Source organism: Eptesicus fuscus, chromosome 10, assembly GCF_027574615.1.
Source record: "Eptesicus fuscus isolate TK198812 chromosome 10, DD_ASM_mEF_20220401, whole genome shotgun sequence".
Taxonomy (NCBI): domain Eukaryota; kingdom Metazoa; phylum Chordata; class Mammalia; order Chiroptera; family Vespertilionidae; genus Eptesicus; species Eptesicus fuscus.
Genome location: NC_072482.1, coordinates 72,211,333 through 72,229,590, shown reverse-complemented (window position 1 = coordinate 72,229,590; position 18,258 = coordinate 72,211,333). Strand labels below are relative to the sequence as shown.

The following is an 18,258-nucleotide window of genomic DNA, read 5'->3' as shown; positions in this document are numbered from 1 at the left end:
TGTGCATAAAAAACAAAGAATGAAAGATGTTAAATTTTGTGGGGGCAATTCAGCGGCAAAATTAATAAAGGCATGAATTCAGTCGATAAATTTACTGAGGACCTATACATAAATACAGTAAATAAAAATATGTTATTGAGCAAAAAGACAAGGCTCGTATTTCCATGGAGTTTTCTTACTAGCAGAAGAAGACAGATACCCTTTACTTCACTTTTGCAACACAATAGTAAAGAAAAAGGCAATTTCTGCAAAATAAATAAAATAAAGGTATAATTAATTATTCCCAAGGACTTTTACTAATCCACTGATATTTAAACTATCATCTTTTAAAGCCCCTACTGTGTCATCTTGTAAAGGTTTGCTCAAGTATTATTCAACCTTGATTGTCAATGTCTTTGCCAGAAATTCAAGCAGTTCTAATTATTATGGCCAATTTCATTAAATGGTGCATCTTTGCCAATATCTGTAATTGTATTGATTTCTGAGCTATAATACCCAACTATCTTGAGATAAATAATTCTAGTGTTAAAACTGTATTTGTGTGTGTGTGTCTGGGGGGGGGGGGGAAGCTTGAGAAGTAATTTCTTAATTGGAAAGTTAAAGATAATATTAGTGCATATTTTCATTATTTTTTTCCTCCGCAACTAAGGGCACCTGGAGAGTGAATTTTCAGAAACAAAAAATACTGGGTTCTTTATAAAAAAATTTATGTAGAAGCATGTCCACTGCAGCACTGTTTTACAGGTAAAGCCAAGAAACAACCTCAAAACCCATCAATAAGAGACTGGTTAAATTAAGGTAACCGGTCTGTAGTTGACAAAGTGCAGATGTCCAACATTATAAGAAAAAACAATCAATGATGTACAGTGTGAATGCACTTGTGTTAAAACAGATATCTGCATGTGTTACTTGTGTAAGCTTTTATGTTAAAATTTTCTGGATGAATACAGAAAAACTCTTAACAGTGATTAACTCACATCAGTCTAGTTTCAACTATAAATCTGCATAGTAAACGTCATTAAAAATTTCTGGCTTTTGGGGGGTGGGATGAGGCCATGCGACAGGGGGTAGGGGAGGCTGGGGGAAGGTCAATGAGGAAAGAAAAAGGAGATATATATACTACTACATGTAATACTTTAAACAATAAAAAAAAGAAAAAATATTTCTGGCTTTTAAAAACATTCATTTTAGAAGTATTTCTAGGATTTTGAGGATCTATGTTATGCACCATATCAACAATAATGAAAATTTGCTCAAATTTACTGTATAAAGCAGAGGTTATGAAAGAGGAGACAGAATGGGGAGCACATTCCTTTCCCTCTTTGAGCGTTCAGTCAGATATTATTGAGTTGTTCACGTGAGCATTGTGTGTGAAGACAGAAAACAGATTTTAAAAAAAGTAGTTCAGCCATTTAGTCATTTAAAAAACAACTACTTATGTGCTCAATTTGCATCCTCTTGGGTGCTGAGATATAATGAACAAGACCAATCTAGTTACTGCCCAACCAAGAGCCTCTAGTGTAGCTTAAGAGATATCTATCTACCTAATAAGAGAGTAACATGCTAATTGACTGTACCTTCACGACACCCACCAGCCAATCAGGAGTACATATGCAAATTAACTCAACAAAGATGGTGGGTTAATTGGCATATGTGGGCGCCGAGCAGCCGGGGGCAGGGCGGGATGCTTGCGTCGTCACCATGGCAACGATGCAGGCGGTCTGCACTACCTCAGCCACTCTGGGCCTCTGGGCAGTGTGGGAAGGCAGAAAGGCAGCTCCGGGCTGGAGGGGAAAGGCGGCTCTTTCCCCTCCGGGCCAGAGAGGAAAGGCGGCTCCAGGCCAGAGGGGAAAGGCGGCTCAGGCCAGAGCGAAGGCGGTACCAGCAGCCAAGGGAAGGAAGGCCCATTCTTACATGAATCTTCATCCATCGGGGCTCTAGTCATTATATATATAAAAGGCTAAGCGACCATCTGACTAGTAGCTATGATGCGCAATGACCACCAGGGGACAGAAGCTCAACACAGGAGCTGCCGAGCTGCAGTGACTTGGCAGTGGGGGTTCTCGGGTGACGCCCCCCGGAACCAGAGAGGAGGGAGCCCAATTCTGGGGTGGGTCACCTGAGAACTGCCCTCTCGCAATCCGGGACTCCTCTGGGGATGTCGGAGAGCTGGTTTCGGCCCAATCTCTGCAAGCTAGGCCGAGGGACCCCACCTGCTGGAGGGACCCTGATCACTTCGCAGACGCCCTTTGAGCCACTGCCCCAGGTGTGACCAGCCAGGGAGGAACTGCGGGAGGTTGGCTCCAGGGAATGTCCAGCCCGTCTTGCCCAGTCCCGCCCCACTAGCCACCTTCTAATTAATTTCCTTTCAACGTACACGAATCTGTGCACCGAAGCACTAGTTTTATCAAATCTTTATATATAAAAGCCTAAGCAACCATTCAACCGTTTGACTGTTAGCTATGACACGCACTGACCACTAGGGGGCAGATGCTCAATGCACAGGCATGGAAACATGGAACAGACTGATGAATCTCAGAGGGAAGGGAAAAGGGGGAGGGCGGGAAGAGATTAACCAAAGATCTCATTTGCATACTAGAGGTCCAGTGCATGAATCTGTGCACCAGTGGGGTCCCTCAGCCTGGCCTGAGGGGACTGGGCCAAAATTGGCAGTCCGACATCCCCCAAGGGGTCCCGGATTGTGAGAGGGCGCAGGCCAGGCCGAGGGACCCCACCAGTGTAATCACATAAAATACAGTATATGTAAAACTGCAACTGTGCTACAACAAAGAAGATTCTTTGGAGATTGAGTTTAAGATGCAAAGCATCACAACATGCTTTTTTTCCCTTTAAGAAACACTACTGTGGTAGGCTAGGAGGTCACCTTAACCCTATTTTAAAGAAGATAACCACTCTTGGAAGATAAACATTCTTTCTTGAATTCAGCTTCAGAAAGCTGTTTCCACAGATGAATTTTTATATGCTTTCTTTTGTAAGATAACAAAAATCAAGTTTCCCTTTTTCTTTACTTTAGTTGCCATATTTAGTGCTGATGTTAAATATAAGTATTTTAATTCAGGTCTGTGTACGTACTTATACCTATGATCCTTAGCAATTTTATTTTGTCTGCTATTTAATACCATAAACTTGTTCAAATAATTTTGGAAAAAATATATATCTATCTCACCCATGTTTGTATGCCTTTAGAAAGCCTAGCTTGTTTCTCCAAAAAATTTTAACTCAAGTCATCACTTTCGCCATCTATTTTTCTATGAGTTATTAAACTGTAAATACAAGATACTTGTAGAGTTAATATTTTAGTATATCCCAACATCACAAACATATAATAAAAGACTATATTTTCAAAGACAGAAATATATTAAGAAGAATATCCTACTTTAAAAATGGCACACATTTAGCATTAATTCACTCAGCAGTTATTTACTGAGCAACTTAGCACATGCCTGCAAAGTGCTAGATCCTGGGGATACTACAGTGAATATGACACATTTCCCTTTTTTTCTTTTCTTTTTCTTTTTTTTTTAAGAAACTCAGAATGTAGTGGTGGAAAGAGAAAAACAAAAAAAAGAACAGTGTGATAGGTGCCACAAATAAACAGCACATAGGAGATACTGTGAGAGATCAGAGAAGATAGTAACTACTTTTGTCTGAAAGTCAGAAGAGCTCCATAGAAGAAATATTTATGATAAATTTTTAGGTCCGCCAAAAGGAACTGGTTTCCTCTTCAACTGTGAACTTCTAAAAACACAGCTATTTAGAAGGATTTTTACAGATCTTGATGGATCCACAGTGTCACATAACAATTTCTATATTCAAAGAACTTGTGGCCTATGAATCTCAGGCTTATGATAGCTGGGAGAAAAAAAAAGGTTAATCAATCCCTCAACCTCAAATTAACAAAATTCCAAATTTATCACTTAGTGATTAGGCAAAGAAGATTTGAATTTAATATTGTGTGGTCAAATGTGTACAATACATTTTATCAGAAAATTCACAGATTATGTGCAAATGGTAAAAAAAACAACAACTATGAGTCTTTGATACCTTTAAAATTATAATTAGAACAATAGTGTAGAGGTATATGCAGGGGGGAAAAATCAGAGTGACTGCTAAACAGATCTAACAGGAGTAAAAAGAAAAATGCCCAGAAAAGAACTTCTACTTAAATCATTAGCCTTAAAATTCAGGCAGTAGATCAAGTTTACAAAGAATCCCAGATTTTATTTAAATTAAATAAAAGAGGGGGGAAAAAGACTACATGCAAAAGCCAGATTCACCCATCTATATGCAACAGATAACAGAATAAGCATGATTTAAAGTATACTATGCTGTCAGTTTTTAAAGTCATAGAAAAATTCTAGACACAAGGCCTAATTTTAAAATCAATGGCACAGTAAGTCTGTAGCAACCACAATTTCTTCCCTTTTGGCTACTATGAAATAAACCAAATGAAGTTCTTTTTGTTTATTTTTTAATTAGGTAAATCAAAGTACTTTGAGGCAAAATTACCCCAAAAAAATACTAAGCTTTTAGCTCAAGTCAGAGGTTAATGATACCTAATAATTGCCTAAAATGATCAGAAAAACTCTAGGATTCTCATAGGATAATGCTTCTAAAAAACAACCCTAAAATTTTAAATAGACTTATTGGTTGATAAAAGGTCAGTGTGTTCAGGCCCTGAAATGTGAATAGTATCGAATACACATTTCAGGTGGATAAACAAAAAGAACTTGCCCAAGGTCACAGGAATAATTAGCAAAACTAGAAGTACACAGATGCTTGAATCTAAGGAGGTAGTCCTCTTTTTGATAATAATAATATGCATATGATTCCTACTGCATAATTTACACAATAAAGTCAGATCAGATGCAATTCTGGGTTAAACAGAAGCTTCCCAATAGATGAACACCTTTTTGAGAGCCAAATTCTGTTTTAACTTCTCTTTTAAAAAGTATAAAATTCCTTCCATTATAATATGTAAAAAAGAATTTAGATAGAAAAACCAAAGACAGTAATTTAGTTTTAATTAGACTCACTAATTTAACATTAGATTTCCTTTTATTCATTCAGAATTTAAGAAAAATGTACTCATTTTTTGCCCCCTATATTCTATTTCTTTTAAAATAAAACTATCTGTAAATATTAGCATCTATAAAAGCATTCTTGTAAACTTTTGTAGTATACATGATAACAATGTAGTATCTACATCACACACAAAATTTCCAGATTTCTTTAGCATCTGAAGAAATTGGTTTTTTAAAAGGAAAATGCTTGCAGACTGCAAAGGTCTAATGATAAACCAGGTATTTCCCTTCAGCAAATTAAGATGCATTAAATGGAAAAATGTTGATAATGAAGACGGGCTACTCTCCCCACTTCAGACAATATAAAATGTAATTAAGGATGACAAAATAACAAGACACTGTGAAATGCTCTTCAAATCTCAGCAGGTCACAAGTGTAAAGTAAAATAGTGGCAAATATTCTTTATCTTTGTTTACAGTTGACTAAACAGACAAAATATTGATCCAAGTTCAGGCTGTACATCTTATTCTAATGGCAAATGTACATGCCCTTGATGAAATGTCTATGCTTTTAAGCTAAGTTTTTTTTGTTGTTTTTTTTGTTTTTTTTTATATTTTATTGATTTTTCACAGAGAGAAAGGGAGAGGGACAGAGAGCTAGAAACATCGATGAGAGAGATACATCCACCAGCTGCCTCCTGCACACACCCCACTGGGGATGTGCCCGCAACCAATGTACATGCCCTTGACCGGAATCGAACCTGGGACCCTTCAATCCGCAGACCGACGCTCTATCCACTGAGCCAAACCGGTTTTGGCTAAGCTAAGTTTTAACATCTAGATTTTGCTTTGAGAACCAAGTGTTATTTTTCAAGGCATGCAATCCGGTCTCTTCAAGCTCCTGGGATCTTACCTGCTGAGTCTTCCAAATCAATCAGCTTGGGCATTAAGCTTTCAGGGAGTTTTTCTGGTAAGTCATAGCCATTCTTCCTAGCAACTACCAGATGAAAAGCAGCACAAAACTCATCCAGTGTTAATGCTCCATCTTTATCAAAGTCTGAGAGTTCCCTAAAAGAAAAATATCAGAAATAGAATCATATTCTACTTTGGATCCTTTTATGTCTCAGAAAAAAAGGAAAAGAGAAATACTTTTCCAGAAAAAGTGCAAGCAAACAATAATTTAAAAAATCCCATAGATGGGAAGATGTGTAACAAAGTGAGTATAGCAAATGGTTATCTGTAGATCACAGGCAATGGCCATGTGGGTGGTTTAAGGCAGTGGTCGGCAAACTGCGGCTCGTGAGCCACGGTTTGACACTGTTGACTAATGAGTTTGCCAACCACTGGTTTAAGGTACAATTCTTTCAACTTTTCTAAGTGCTTGAAATTTTCATAATAAAATGCTGAAAAAAAAGAGTCCCCCCAAAATAAGGTCACCAAAGAAATGGCCTTTAACACATATGTATCTTTAGATAACAGGACTTAGTTGAAATCAGGCTTATTTAATAAGTCACTAAAAATTTTTAAAACTTTGCTTTTATTGTTATTAAAAGTCTATATGTATGTACTTTAAAGAATCCAATACAATTACAAGGCTTGATACAAAAAGACAGCAGCCCCACCCTGCTATCCTTCCATTTCCTAGATGTAGAAACAACCATTTTTTTAAATTTATCACCTTAAACTATAAATAGCATGTATATATTGCTAGTTCTTAACTTTTTGGTTTTAGGCATTATCTACCTACCTCCTACTATAGCACTCTATGCTACTAAAAACCCTATTAATAAAATTTAGAATATAGAGAAATGGCATATCTAATAAAAGAGTAATATGGAAATTGACTGTCACTCCAACACACAATATGGCCACCCCCATGTGGTTAAAGATGGCTGCCCCATGTGGACACAAGATGGCCGCCACAAGATGGCCTGCAGGGGAGGGCAGTTGTGGGCGATCAGGCAAGCAGGAGAGGGCAGTTAGGGGTGACCAGGCCAGCAGAGGAGGGCAGCTGGGGGGGGACCCAGGCCTGCAGGGGAGGGGAGTTGGGGGGACCAGTCCTCCAGGAAAGGGCAGTTGGGGGGGACCAGGCCTGCAGGGGAGGACAGTTGGGAGGGACCAGGCCTGCAGGGGAGGACAGTTGGGGGGGGGCCAGGCTGGCAGAGGAGGGCAGTTGGGAGAGACCAGGCCTGCAGGGCAGGGCAGGTGGAGGGGACCCAGGCCTGCAGGGGAGGGCAGTTGGGGGGGGGGACTAGGCCTGCAGGAGAGGACAGTTGGGGGGGACCAGGCCTGCAAGGGAGGACAGTTGGGGGGGGCCTCAGGCCTGCAGGGGAGGGCAGTTGGGGGGGGACCAGGCCTGCAGGGGAGGGCAGTTGGGAGGGACCAGGCCTGCAAGGGAGGACAGTTAGGGGCGACCAGGCCGGCAGGGGAGGGCAGTTAGGGGCAATCGGGCCAGCAGAGGAGCAGTTAGGCATCGATCAGGCTGGCAGAGGAGCGGTTAGGTGGTGATCAGGCTGGCAGGCAGAAGTGGTTAGGGGCAATCAGGCAGGCAGGCAGGCAGGCAGGCGAGCGGTTGGGAGCCAGCAGTCCTGGATTGTGAGAGGGATGTCCCAGATTGGAGAGGGTGCAGGCTGGGCTGAGGGACACACCCTCCCCCATGCACAAATTTCGTGCACCGGGTCTTTAGTGTAGATATAAAGTGGAAACAACACTTATATGTTTATCTGACAATTGTTTTTAAAAAGCAATTTGTGATTGTAATTTAATGACTGATTCCAACCACATAGCAACCATCCTGAGTCTTCAGTTGGTATTTAAATGGGTGCTAAGCACTGTTCTTAAGCTCATGGCTGGTATAGGACTTACTAAATTTGTTTAAAACCAAATGGAATAAGCACAACCATGTATGAGCAAACTAGCTTTTATTCCATGCATTATACTAGCAATAAGAAACAGCTACTATAGCTTAAAGACTTTTAGCACTTTTTAAAGAACTATTCTACTGGTATCACTTTATTTCTTTTCTAGAAAGTGAGAGAGAAGCTGACTATTTTAAGGCAATACTGAGTCATAAGAACATTCTTTAAAAGGTTATTCTAATAGTTTATTTTTAAGGTTAAAAAAATCTACCTGCTGGAAACTCCTTTGAAATAACCCACATTACCCAAGTAATATACACCACACTTACCAAATATGAGAAAGTTCAAGAATAGGAAGCTTTGATTTTGTAAAAAACTCTTTAGCTGCAGATCCTGAAATATAAAACAGTGTTGTTTAGCATTATTCTGAACCTACAGACCCAAGAATTAAATGTGGTCTTAAGACCTTTTTCATTGAAAAAAAGGTAACCTTAACATATGTATATGTCATGTTTTTGGTCTCTAGTAATTATAAACTCTTTTTAGACAATTTGAGAATTATCTTTTATAATCGCTGACCAATAAAACCATTTCTTTGAGATTATGAAACTGAGACTTTGAACTGTCCCATCTAGAAAAATTTGTTTTTTAACAACTCACCTGGAATAAATCCGTTTAGATCAGGCTGAATGGTTTTAAACTGATTTACATAATACTGTCTTTGTTCATCTGTTATTTTCCAGGGATCATCATAGCTACTGGATTGCCTACGAATTTCATTGGCAGTTGTAGCTGAAGCTACAGTTCGTACTGTTGTCTGGTCCTGTAATGAAACATTTTTTCCTCAGTACAGTATTTATCTATATGATTACATGGACCAAGATTGCTAGGTTATTTATCTTTGAAAGTAAAACTTTCAAAGTGGATGTTTAAAATATAAGAAGTCTTCACAAACTCATCAGCAAATCACATACTTATAATCAGGTTACTGAATGTTTTTGGACAATGATTATATAAATGTATAGAATGACAGCAATGTGTAAGCAATGGAAAGTTATGGAAATGTGCCAAGAAAGCCAAGCAAATATATTCCTAGGTGCCGAAACCTTTCAAAAGTTCACTAAGAAATTAGAAAGAAAATCAGCCAAAACTTTTAGTGAAAAATTTCAATGATAACAGACTTAAAGAAAAGGCACAGAGTGGAGTTCTGGTTTTTTGTTTGTTTTGTGGTTTTTAAATAAAAGTGAACTTGCATTCATAAAATTTGCAACAGCAAAATATAAAAATAATGACTGCAGCAGTATTTTGAATGAAGCAAATAAAAAATGCAATACCAATAAAATGTCACACCTGGACAGAAGCAGGATGCATGGTTAAAAGAGTACTGGTTGGTGGAGTATCTGCAAAACTGACCCAGTTTTCTTGAGGTGGAGGTGGAGAATGCCCTGACCACATTGCATCACCAGCAGCAGAACCTACAAGCAAAATGGGCAAACATGCTGACTCACTTTTAAAGAATATAAAATTATCAGGTTTTTTATTATAACAATTCACCATACACATATTATATGTTTTCTTTTGAGTTCTAACTTTGTAGAAATGCTAATTTCCAAAATGAAATATTTTCTGTCAATTTAAAATTATCTCATTTAAATCTTTTAAATTGTTACTGAAACTAATCTAATATATATATAATACTCTAGGAAATAATCACTTATTCATTTTACCTTCAGAGAATGTGTTATCTATAAACTTTTATCTAAGCATCATAGATATAAATAAATGCAATTACCAATGTTCAAAGTGATACATCTACTTAACAAATTTTCACAGTTGGAATTTGCTTCCATTTAAGGCACTTAACTCACAATTAAAAATTTTCTTGGAGGCAACTCTTAAAGGAATGTTATCAGTTTACTTCAATTTACACCTTTAATAAATGACTGTTACATCTAGAACTTCTAAGTACCTGATTGTGCGTCACCAAAGGGAGACCAAAATGGCCCAGGTGCTGCAAGAGGCCTCTCACCATTTCCTCCACTGGGGTGACGGCTGTGTTTCCTCCATGTGTGTGGAGACGTTGGTGGGGACTGCTGTGGCGAAACTACTGGAGATGCAGGCTCCTAGAAAGAGTATCATTATTTTTAAATTTTAATTTTATGGTAACATTTTCATTGTTAAGGCATTCAGTAAAAGTTTTAGTGTAAATATCTACACAGAATGTCAACTAATAACAATGACATGCATGTGACTACCTGTTGATCTGTAGATGTACGAGACTGGACAGTATCATGGCTTACGGACCCCTTTTTCACTTGCCCCCTTCCAGGTGGTGGAGGAATAACACCAGAATAAGACCCTTGATTTTCAGAATCTGAAGAATATGAGGCTGCATGGCGAGATTCCTGTTCATTCTTTGAAGCAACAAATCTTGGCAGAGGAAGGTCCTTTACTATTAACGGCAAAAATAATTATTACTTTAAAATAAAAAATGATGCACACATTAAAACCTGAAGAGGTGAATTAGATATTAGAAAGAATTTTTGCAAAACTGATACTGAAACAAAATGTCTATCACTACGAAATTTTATTCGTTCTCTTCCTTAAATTGTTTAGGGAGACCCTAACCTAGAAAGAAATAGTAATACCAAATTGTCCTTCCAAGGGGTTATAAAAATAGCTGTATTAAATGTCCATTGCATGTCTGGTCCTATGTTTGCACTCATTACCATATCAACCCTGCAAAGTCCCTATTTTACAGGTAAGCAAACTGAGGCTCATTGACAGTAAGTGACAAAATCTAAACCCAGGTCAGTCTGACCCCAAAGCCTATGCTGTTGATACTCACACTAATTCTCTAAAGTAAGATGTTCGAGTTCTAAGTATAACAGAGAATATGTCACTAAGTTTGAGACTAGATTAATCCAAACATTTTCATGGCAGAAATTCCTGAAAATACCTTACTGTTCACCTACCAAAGACACAGTACAAGCAGCTCAACCTATCAACTTTAGTCTGGTTTACTTCACTCCTACAGGCAGACACTCTACATTCTATTTTAAATAAAGAAGAAAAATAAAAAAAACTAAGAATTCCACAGGTCAATCTGGACCAGAATAATAGCAAAACCATTTTCAGAAGATGTACATTTTAAAATGTACTTCCTTCCACTATAATTCCCTGAATCTCCCCTAGAATTTCCACACTAAGGAGGGGATGAAGTTTATTTAGTGTGTATGCAAAGTACTCAAAATTACCTGAAAAGAATGTAAACTCTCAACACGAGGAGAAGGATGTGCGTCACACTAGAGGCCCACAATGAAAACCTCCAACTAAGCTAGCATTAAACACGGAGCACTTAAAACTAAGCTGTACTAACACTACTGTATAAAAATCCTAACATTACAGAAAATGCAGCTCTCTCTTTCCTCTTTTCCCTATGAAAATCACAAAACTCTCTGCATTTAAGTGCCTACCTTATAAAATTTCCATCTACTTCATTATCAACACACCTCCAAATAATAGAAAAACAAATTTTCCTATGTGATATGTATAAGACAGTCAGATGCTTATAACTAGGTTTTAATCTGCCAATATTTTAATAGTATCTCTATCAACCAGAAAGTTTTGGTTAACTAGTGCTTTCTAATTTTATATGGAGCGTTCAGTCTACACAAACAAGAAAACAAAGTATAATGTTGCTTTATACTTAGAAAAAAATATAAAGAAAGCATATATGAGGGTCACTGCAATGCACCCTTTACTTTGATAAAATTACCTAAATTCTAAACAAGTCTTAGTAAATTTATGCTATAACAATCACCATTTTAACAGTTTTATACAATGAAATATGCAGGAAGTACATATATGCCATAACATTTAAAATAGATATGTGTTCTAATATTCACAAATTTTAAATAGCAAGGTAGTGAGAATAAAGTCATGACATTTTTCTCAAGGTCACAAATGCCACTAACTTCATTTGTGACCTGAAGTCTATTTTCATTTCAATTACTAATGTATCCCATATTTACCTGTATTAATACTTTCCACTCTTAAAGGGAAACCAGACTGGGCAACAGCTACAAGTTTCAAAGCAATATAGAACTGACTTCTTCCAAAATAACCAAGTCTTGTTGCCCCACAAAGCTCCATAATCTAGAAAAGAACACAATGTAATATAAGATTTATGAAAATAATTCTTTGAATAAGCAACTAACTTCTGTTGATAACTTCTCCAAAATATATACTCTCACCTGACGACCAACTTCCTCAAGTTTCAGGTTCATATGCTTGAAAACAAAAAGGCACTGACCTTAAATAAGAAGTTTATCGTTTGCCTATTTATTAAAATCCATGTGTTAAACAATTTTATTTTATTAGAATAACTATTTTTTCTTAAGTCATATATATATACATACATATATATATACATACATATATATATATATTTAGAAACACTCTTCTACATAAACATTGTGCATACAACAGGGTCATGCAACTAACAGATTAGTATGCAGCCATTTTAAATAATAGTCATAAAATGACATTCAGTGGGAAAAAAGCAGGACACATTTAAACTACATAAACACAAATTTGAAAACAACCAAATATATAAAAATTCCATGAGCAATTTTGTTAAGTGAGATTAAGAGTAGGACTTTTGCCTCTTATTTTCCAGATTGTATTTAATGTGGTTATACTCTTTCCTTTACAACAACAATTTTTGTTTGCTTGTTTTGTTTTTTTAAAGCAGTTAGGCTTTCAAAGATCTACATTGACATTCTAGTCATTCGATAAACATTTCTAGACTGGCTATAGCAATTACATATCAGACTACAAAAGAGAATTTTATGTTACAAGATTAAATTATAACCTCAAAAGCTAGAGTAGATGTCTATTATACAGACACTAGAGGCCTGGTGCACGAAATTCATGCACTTGGCAGGGGGCGTCTCTCAAGCCCGGCCTGTGCCCTCTCGCAGTCTGGAAGCCCTCGCAGTCCGGAAGCCCTCGGGGGATGTCCGACTGATGGCCTAAGCCATCAGTCGGACATCCTTAGCACTGCTGCAGAGGCGGGAGAGGCTCCCACCACCGCAGCTGCACTCGCCAGCTGTGAGCCCGGCTCAGGGCTTCTCCTACATTGAGCATCTGCCTGCTGGTTGTTCCACCGTTTGGTCAATTTGCATATTAGCCTTTTATTATATAGGATTATAATCTTAAAGTAAAATAAACACTAAGTATCCTTATCTCAATTTTTCAAAATATATAAATTCCTGTAGAAAGGAAGCATATTTAGTCTGTTTTCTTTTCCCTAAAACATTCAAAGGAAGATTAAGATACCTTGGATGTTGTGATAGTAAGTCAGAAGTAAAGTCCATATTTACTGGAATTCAGAAAAGCACCTATCAGTGGTTAAGTAATGTATAACAATGATCATTTGTTTACATGCACAAGAAAATACAGTCATTTTGGCTGTGATTGACTGGAAGAATTTCCTGTTTCTCCCACTAAGGGGTATCATTTGTGTGTAAATTTAAGAGTAAGGAAGATAAAGAGGCAGGTTTACATTAAGGGAACTAGGAGGAAAAGGAGGGCTAGAGAGTTAAGGAAGGAAGGGCACACAGGCTTGCAGGCTGCACAGGATTTCATTAGGATTATTGCCCTTATCCACCACCCTTTTCTGCCCACTTGATACCCCTTAAGGGAAACATATAGTTTATTTATCCTTGTTACATCTGTTTCAGGTATCTGTGGGACACTCAGGGGCAGTGAAAGGGAAATCAGGAGAGCACCACAACCTAAAGGGCAGGTATAAAAAGAAACCTAAGAAAGAGGCAGGGCAAAGGTACAAAAAGGAGAAGCAAACTAAAAATTACCAGAACAACAAAAACCGATAAAATGAATTATGGAATAACCATATAATAAGAAAACTATACAGCCTTTAAAATTCACTGCTTACAATATTAATGTTATTAAAACAAAAAGCAGGATACAAAGCAGTGTATAAATATAATCGAAACTTTACTAGACATCTATACTAATAAAAGGGTAATAAGCTCATTTGACCGTGTCAACCGGCCATCTTCCGGATGTCTGCCTTCCTTCCGGACAAAGCCATGGTGGTGGGGGCCAAGGCAGAGGCAGTTAGGGGTAAGATCAGGCTGGCAGGGGAGAGCAGTTGGGGGCGACCAGGCCGGCAGGGGAGGGCTGTTGGGAGCGAGATCAGGCTGGCAGGAGAGGGCAGTTGGGGGCATTAGGCAGGCAGACAGATGAGTGATTAGGAGCCAGTGGTCCTAGATTGCGACAGGGATGTCTGACTGCCAGTTTAGGGTCGTTCCCTGTGGAATCAGGCCTAAACCGGCAGTTGGACATCCCCTGAGGGGTCCCAGATTGGTAAGGGTGCAGGCCGGGCTGAGGGACTCCCCCCCCCCCATGCACGAATTTCATGCACCAGGCCTCTAGTCTATAATAAAAGCATAATATGGTAATTAGACTGGATGTCCTTCCAGATGACCTTCTGGACAAAGCTGGGGCTGCGAGGGAAGCCCGGGTCCCGGGTGCCAGAGGGAAGCAAGTGCCAGCAGCCGGGGGAAGGAAGGACTACTCTTGCATGAATTTCGTGCATCAGGCCTCTAGTGTACATATAAATGGCAGTGAATATACCAGTGTTTATTTCTGGGTGCTGAAATTAAGGAACACTTCTATGTTTTCATTACACGAGTCTGTATTTACTACCAAATATATATATATATATATATATAAATATATATATACACACACACATATACATACACACACACACACACACACACATATATAATATAATTTACTCAGAAAATTAATAAATAATTTTTAAAAAGGGAGAAACAGCAGGGCCAAATAAAAAAGGGAGGAAAATGTACTCTATATTTTGAAGTTAGGAGGTGTTTTCTGCTTGAGTAGAGATGTGGCAGGGTAAAATCTAGTTTGCAATGGGTTAAGGAATGAACTGGAGGAACTGAAGTAGAAAGACAGATACTAAACAGGTTAAGATACTTGGCTCTGAAACAAAGTTTACAAGGGTAAATTTTCTTCTCCCTAAATCTCAGAGCTGGTCAGTAGAAGAACTGGCACTAGAAACCAGGTTTTTTAATTCCAAACCTAAAGGATACTATCTTTTTACTGTATTAGACATAACAAAATTTTAAGTTTGCATGCCAAAAATTTCACCCCAAGAAGCATGAAAAGAAGTTTGAAAAGGGGGAGAGATATGGCTCAAAGGCAACATTTGCAGTTATTTCTCTACAACTGATCTTGGTTGTGCCACCTGAAAAACTCACTTTATCACTAAGTATCTCTTCAAGCTATCCCAATTTTAGGGACCACAAGCTCTTGAAAGCAGGAGAAAGGAGGGAAGGGGCTGTGACATACAATTTACAAAAATAATTCCTAATGAAACAGTATCAAGAAGTCTGATTTATCATCACAATTTGTGAATTAGACAAAATGTGTCATTAAAGAAATATTTTGTACCAATTCCTAAAGGCAAAACTGCTAGACCAAAGTATTCTTATATTTGAAATGTAACAGCTATCGAATTGCCTTTCAAAAAAGTTACTAAAATTTATTCTCCCACTGTCAATATGAGAGTGCTTGTTTCTCATCTTTTCTCCAGTAACTTGAAAAACCACTCACACACTTGTAAGTATTACTAGAGGCCCGTGCACCAGTGGGGTCCCTTGGCCTGGCCTGCGCCTTCTTGCAATCCAGGACCCCTTGGGGGATGTTGGAGAGCCGGTTTCGGCCCGATCCCCACAGGCCAGGCCAAGGGACCCCACTGGTACACTGGGCCTCTAGTATGCATATAAGATCTTTGGTTAATCTCTTCCCACCCCCCCCCCTTCCCCTTTTCCTCTTCCCTCTTCGAGTCATCAGTCTGTTCCATGTTTCCATGCCTGTGCATTGAGTGTCTGCCCCCTGGTGGTCATTGGACATCATAGCTACTGGCCAGTCGGTTGGTTGCTTAGGCTTTTATATATATAGATACCTGGCTCCCTATGTTACAGTTTTGTATATCTAATCCTAGACCTCTTTTATAATTACTTTAGATTTATAATATTTAAACATCCACAATAAGGTTAGTGCAGCTCTCAATTTCTTTCCCTTATTTAAAATTTTCTGGGCTATTCTTTTTTTTTTTTTTTTTTTTTTTTTTTTTATAATTCTTTTTTTTTTTTTTTTTAATATATTTTATTGATTTTTTTAGAGAGGAAGGTAGAGGGACAGAGAGCTAGAAACATCGATGAGAGAGAAACATCGATCAGCTGCCTCCTGCACACCCCCCACTGGGGACGTGCCCGCAACCAAGGTACATGCCCTTGACCGGAATCGAACCTGGGACCTTTCAGTCCGCAGGCCGACGCTCTATCCACTGAGCCAAACCGGTTTCGGCTGGGCTATTCTTATATGACTTATTCTTCCAAATAAATCTTTAGAACCATTTATCAAAATAAATTGAGATTTTAATTAGGAGGGCATTTATTTATAGTCATAGTCCTAACTTTAACAGGACGACATCTAGTGTTTTATCATTAAGGATGATACTGGCTAACACCCTGCAACACCTTTGTTATATTAAGAAACTATTCAGCTAGTTCCACTCCTCTAGGAGTTTTGTCTTTGAGTTTCATAGTTTCAAAAATCACAAATAGGTGTTAATTTTATTTTGTGCATGTCCGGGCAAAAAACTAAGAAATCCTAATTTTCTCTTTGGTCTATTAAGATTAATAATTCTAGTAAGAGAGTTCTTAAACATCAAACCATCCTTTGATCTCTAGAATGAATTCTATTTAGTAATGGTATATTACTTTAAAAACATAATACTTGTAAAATTTTAACCACAGTCTTAAAATGATTAAGCTTTTTTTTAAAAAAAACAAAAAACCCTATATGTGAAAGGTTTGGCTTTACTTTTTTCCTCTCTGGTCTAAAATTCTTTCAATAGATTAGGAATTATGTACTCCTTAAAAATTTAGAAGAATTCACCTATGACACAGGGTAGACTTGTGTATCTTTGACATGTGTCTCCATATTATTCCTTATTATTTGGTATAAACTAGGTTTTCTATCTGTAAAATATATAATTTCCTAGAAAATCATTTATTGCCTCCAAAATTTGAAATTTATTAATTTAGCATATTATTCAAAGTAGTCTCATTAATTTAATGCTCTCTATGGTAATTTACCCTTAATGTAAATTTGGCATATTTGTGCACATGCAACTCTTTCTCTAGCCCAGTGAAACCACTTAATTGTTAGGATACAGACCCCTTCCATTAGATTCTAACTCAACTAGGAAACCCAGCTGGTGGTGGCTGGTATACTGCTGATAGTTACCGTGAACTATTAAGCTTTATTTTCTTAACTTATAAAATGAAAGGTGCTTAAGGATATAGAATGAAAAGTTCCTACAATTCCCATAAAAAAATAACAATTCCTTTCATAAGTTCTTTCAGCTAGTTCCACTTTTCAACTTTTCTACACATATACATATACGTGAGCACACATATGTAATACACATAATTTTTACAAATACAGAGTCATTCTGTTAGGGGTGGAATGCCTTCTGTGTCTCCACCTGTTACCGGTGGAAGTGGAGTTCTTGCAATGCTACACAGGAAAGGAATTTCCTAAGACTCACACAGGAGGATGAGTGATCTTTATTTCTGTCGAATTAAAACCCTGGGTTTCCAAGGTCCCATTTCCCCCCGTCTTGCCATGGAAAAAGTCCAATCTTGTCTCCATCAGGGACAAGATTAAGGCCACTGCCCAATCTCCACTCCATATTAGAGCGAAGTCCAGTCTAACATCTGGCTAGTTAAACTTATGTTCCCAGCAGTCCATAGCGTGTGGGGTCCATGTGGCCATGGGCAATGTGGCTGCTTAAGTTCACATGGCAAGAGAGTGCGGGTCACGGAGCAAGAGAGTACAAGAGTGGGCAAGAGGATAAGTGAGAGAGAACTCTTTGGGGATTGTAACCTGGAGGATTGATTTCGATACTCTGTTCCATAATATTTACAAAAATGCCACTAACATCTAGGAAAATAAACTAGATTATAGTTTACTTTAATGCCTATAGAGATCAATGTGACAAGCAAATCATCTGTATCATTCATACAGCACTTGAGCAAGTTATAGAACTTCACTGTGCCTCAGTTTCCTCACAGGTTTTGGACGAAAGGGGCCACATACTAATCTGACAAGCTCAGGGAAGGCCTGCATGACGGTCTTGCAAACTCAGAGACCTAAAGTAACCACAAAGGATGGTCTGAAATTAAACTTTAACTAAAAGCAGTTATGGTGGGTAGTTACATC

At 38.0% G+C, this 18,258-nt stretch overlaps 1 protein-coding gene across 4 annotated transcripts in view; it reads right to left on the bottom strand.

The window, feature by feature from the left end:
- REPS1 (RALBP1 associated Eps domain containing 1) overlaps window positions 1–18,258 on the bottom strand; it is a 76,729-nt gene that overhangs the window by 32,486 nt on the left and 25,985 nt on the right. For all 4 annotated transcript variants that reach the window (XM_008161917.3, XM_008161923.3, XM_008161932.3 and 1 more), the window contains exons 2-8: window positions 11,937–12,060; window positions 10,158–10,354; window positions 9,872–10,025; window positions 9,253–9,377; window positions 8,563–8,725; window positions 8,232–8,295; window positions 5,958–6,112 (exon numbers count right to left, since the gene is read on the bottom strand). In XM_008161917.3, coding sequence (XP_008160139.2) covers window positions 5,958–6,112; window positions 8,232–8,295; window positions 8,563–8,725; window positions 9,253–9,377; window positions 9,872–10,025; window positions 10,158–10,354; window positions 11,937–12,060 — 982 coding nt within the window. The remainder of the gene's footprint in view (window positions 1–5,957; window positions 6,113–8,231; window positions 8,296–8,562; window positions 8,726–9,252; window positions 9,378–9,871; window positions 10,026–10,157; window positions 10,355–11,936; window positions 12,061–18,258) is intronic.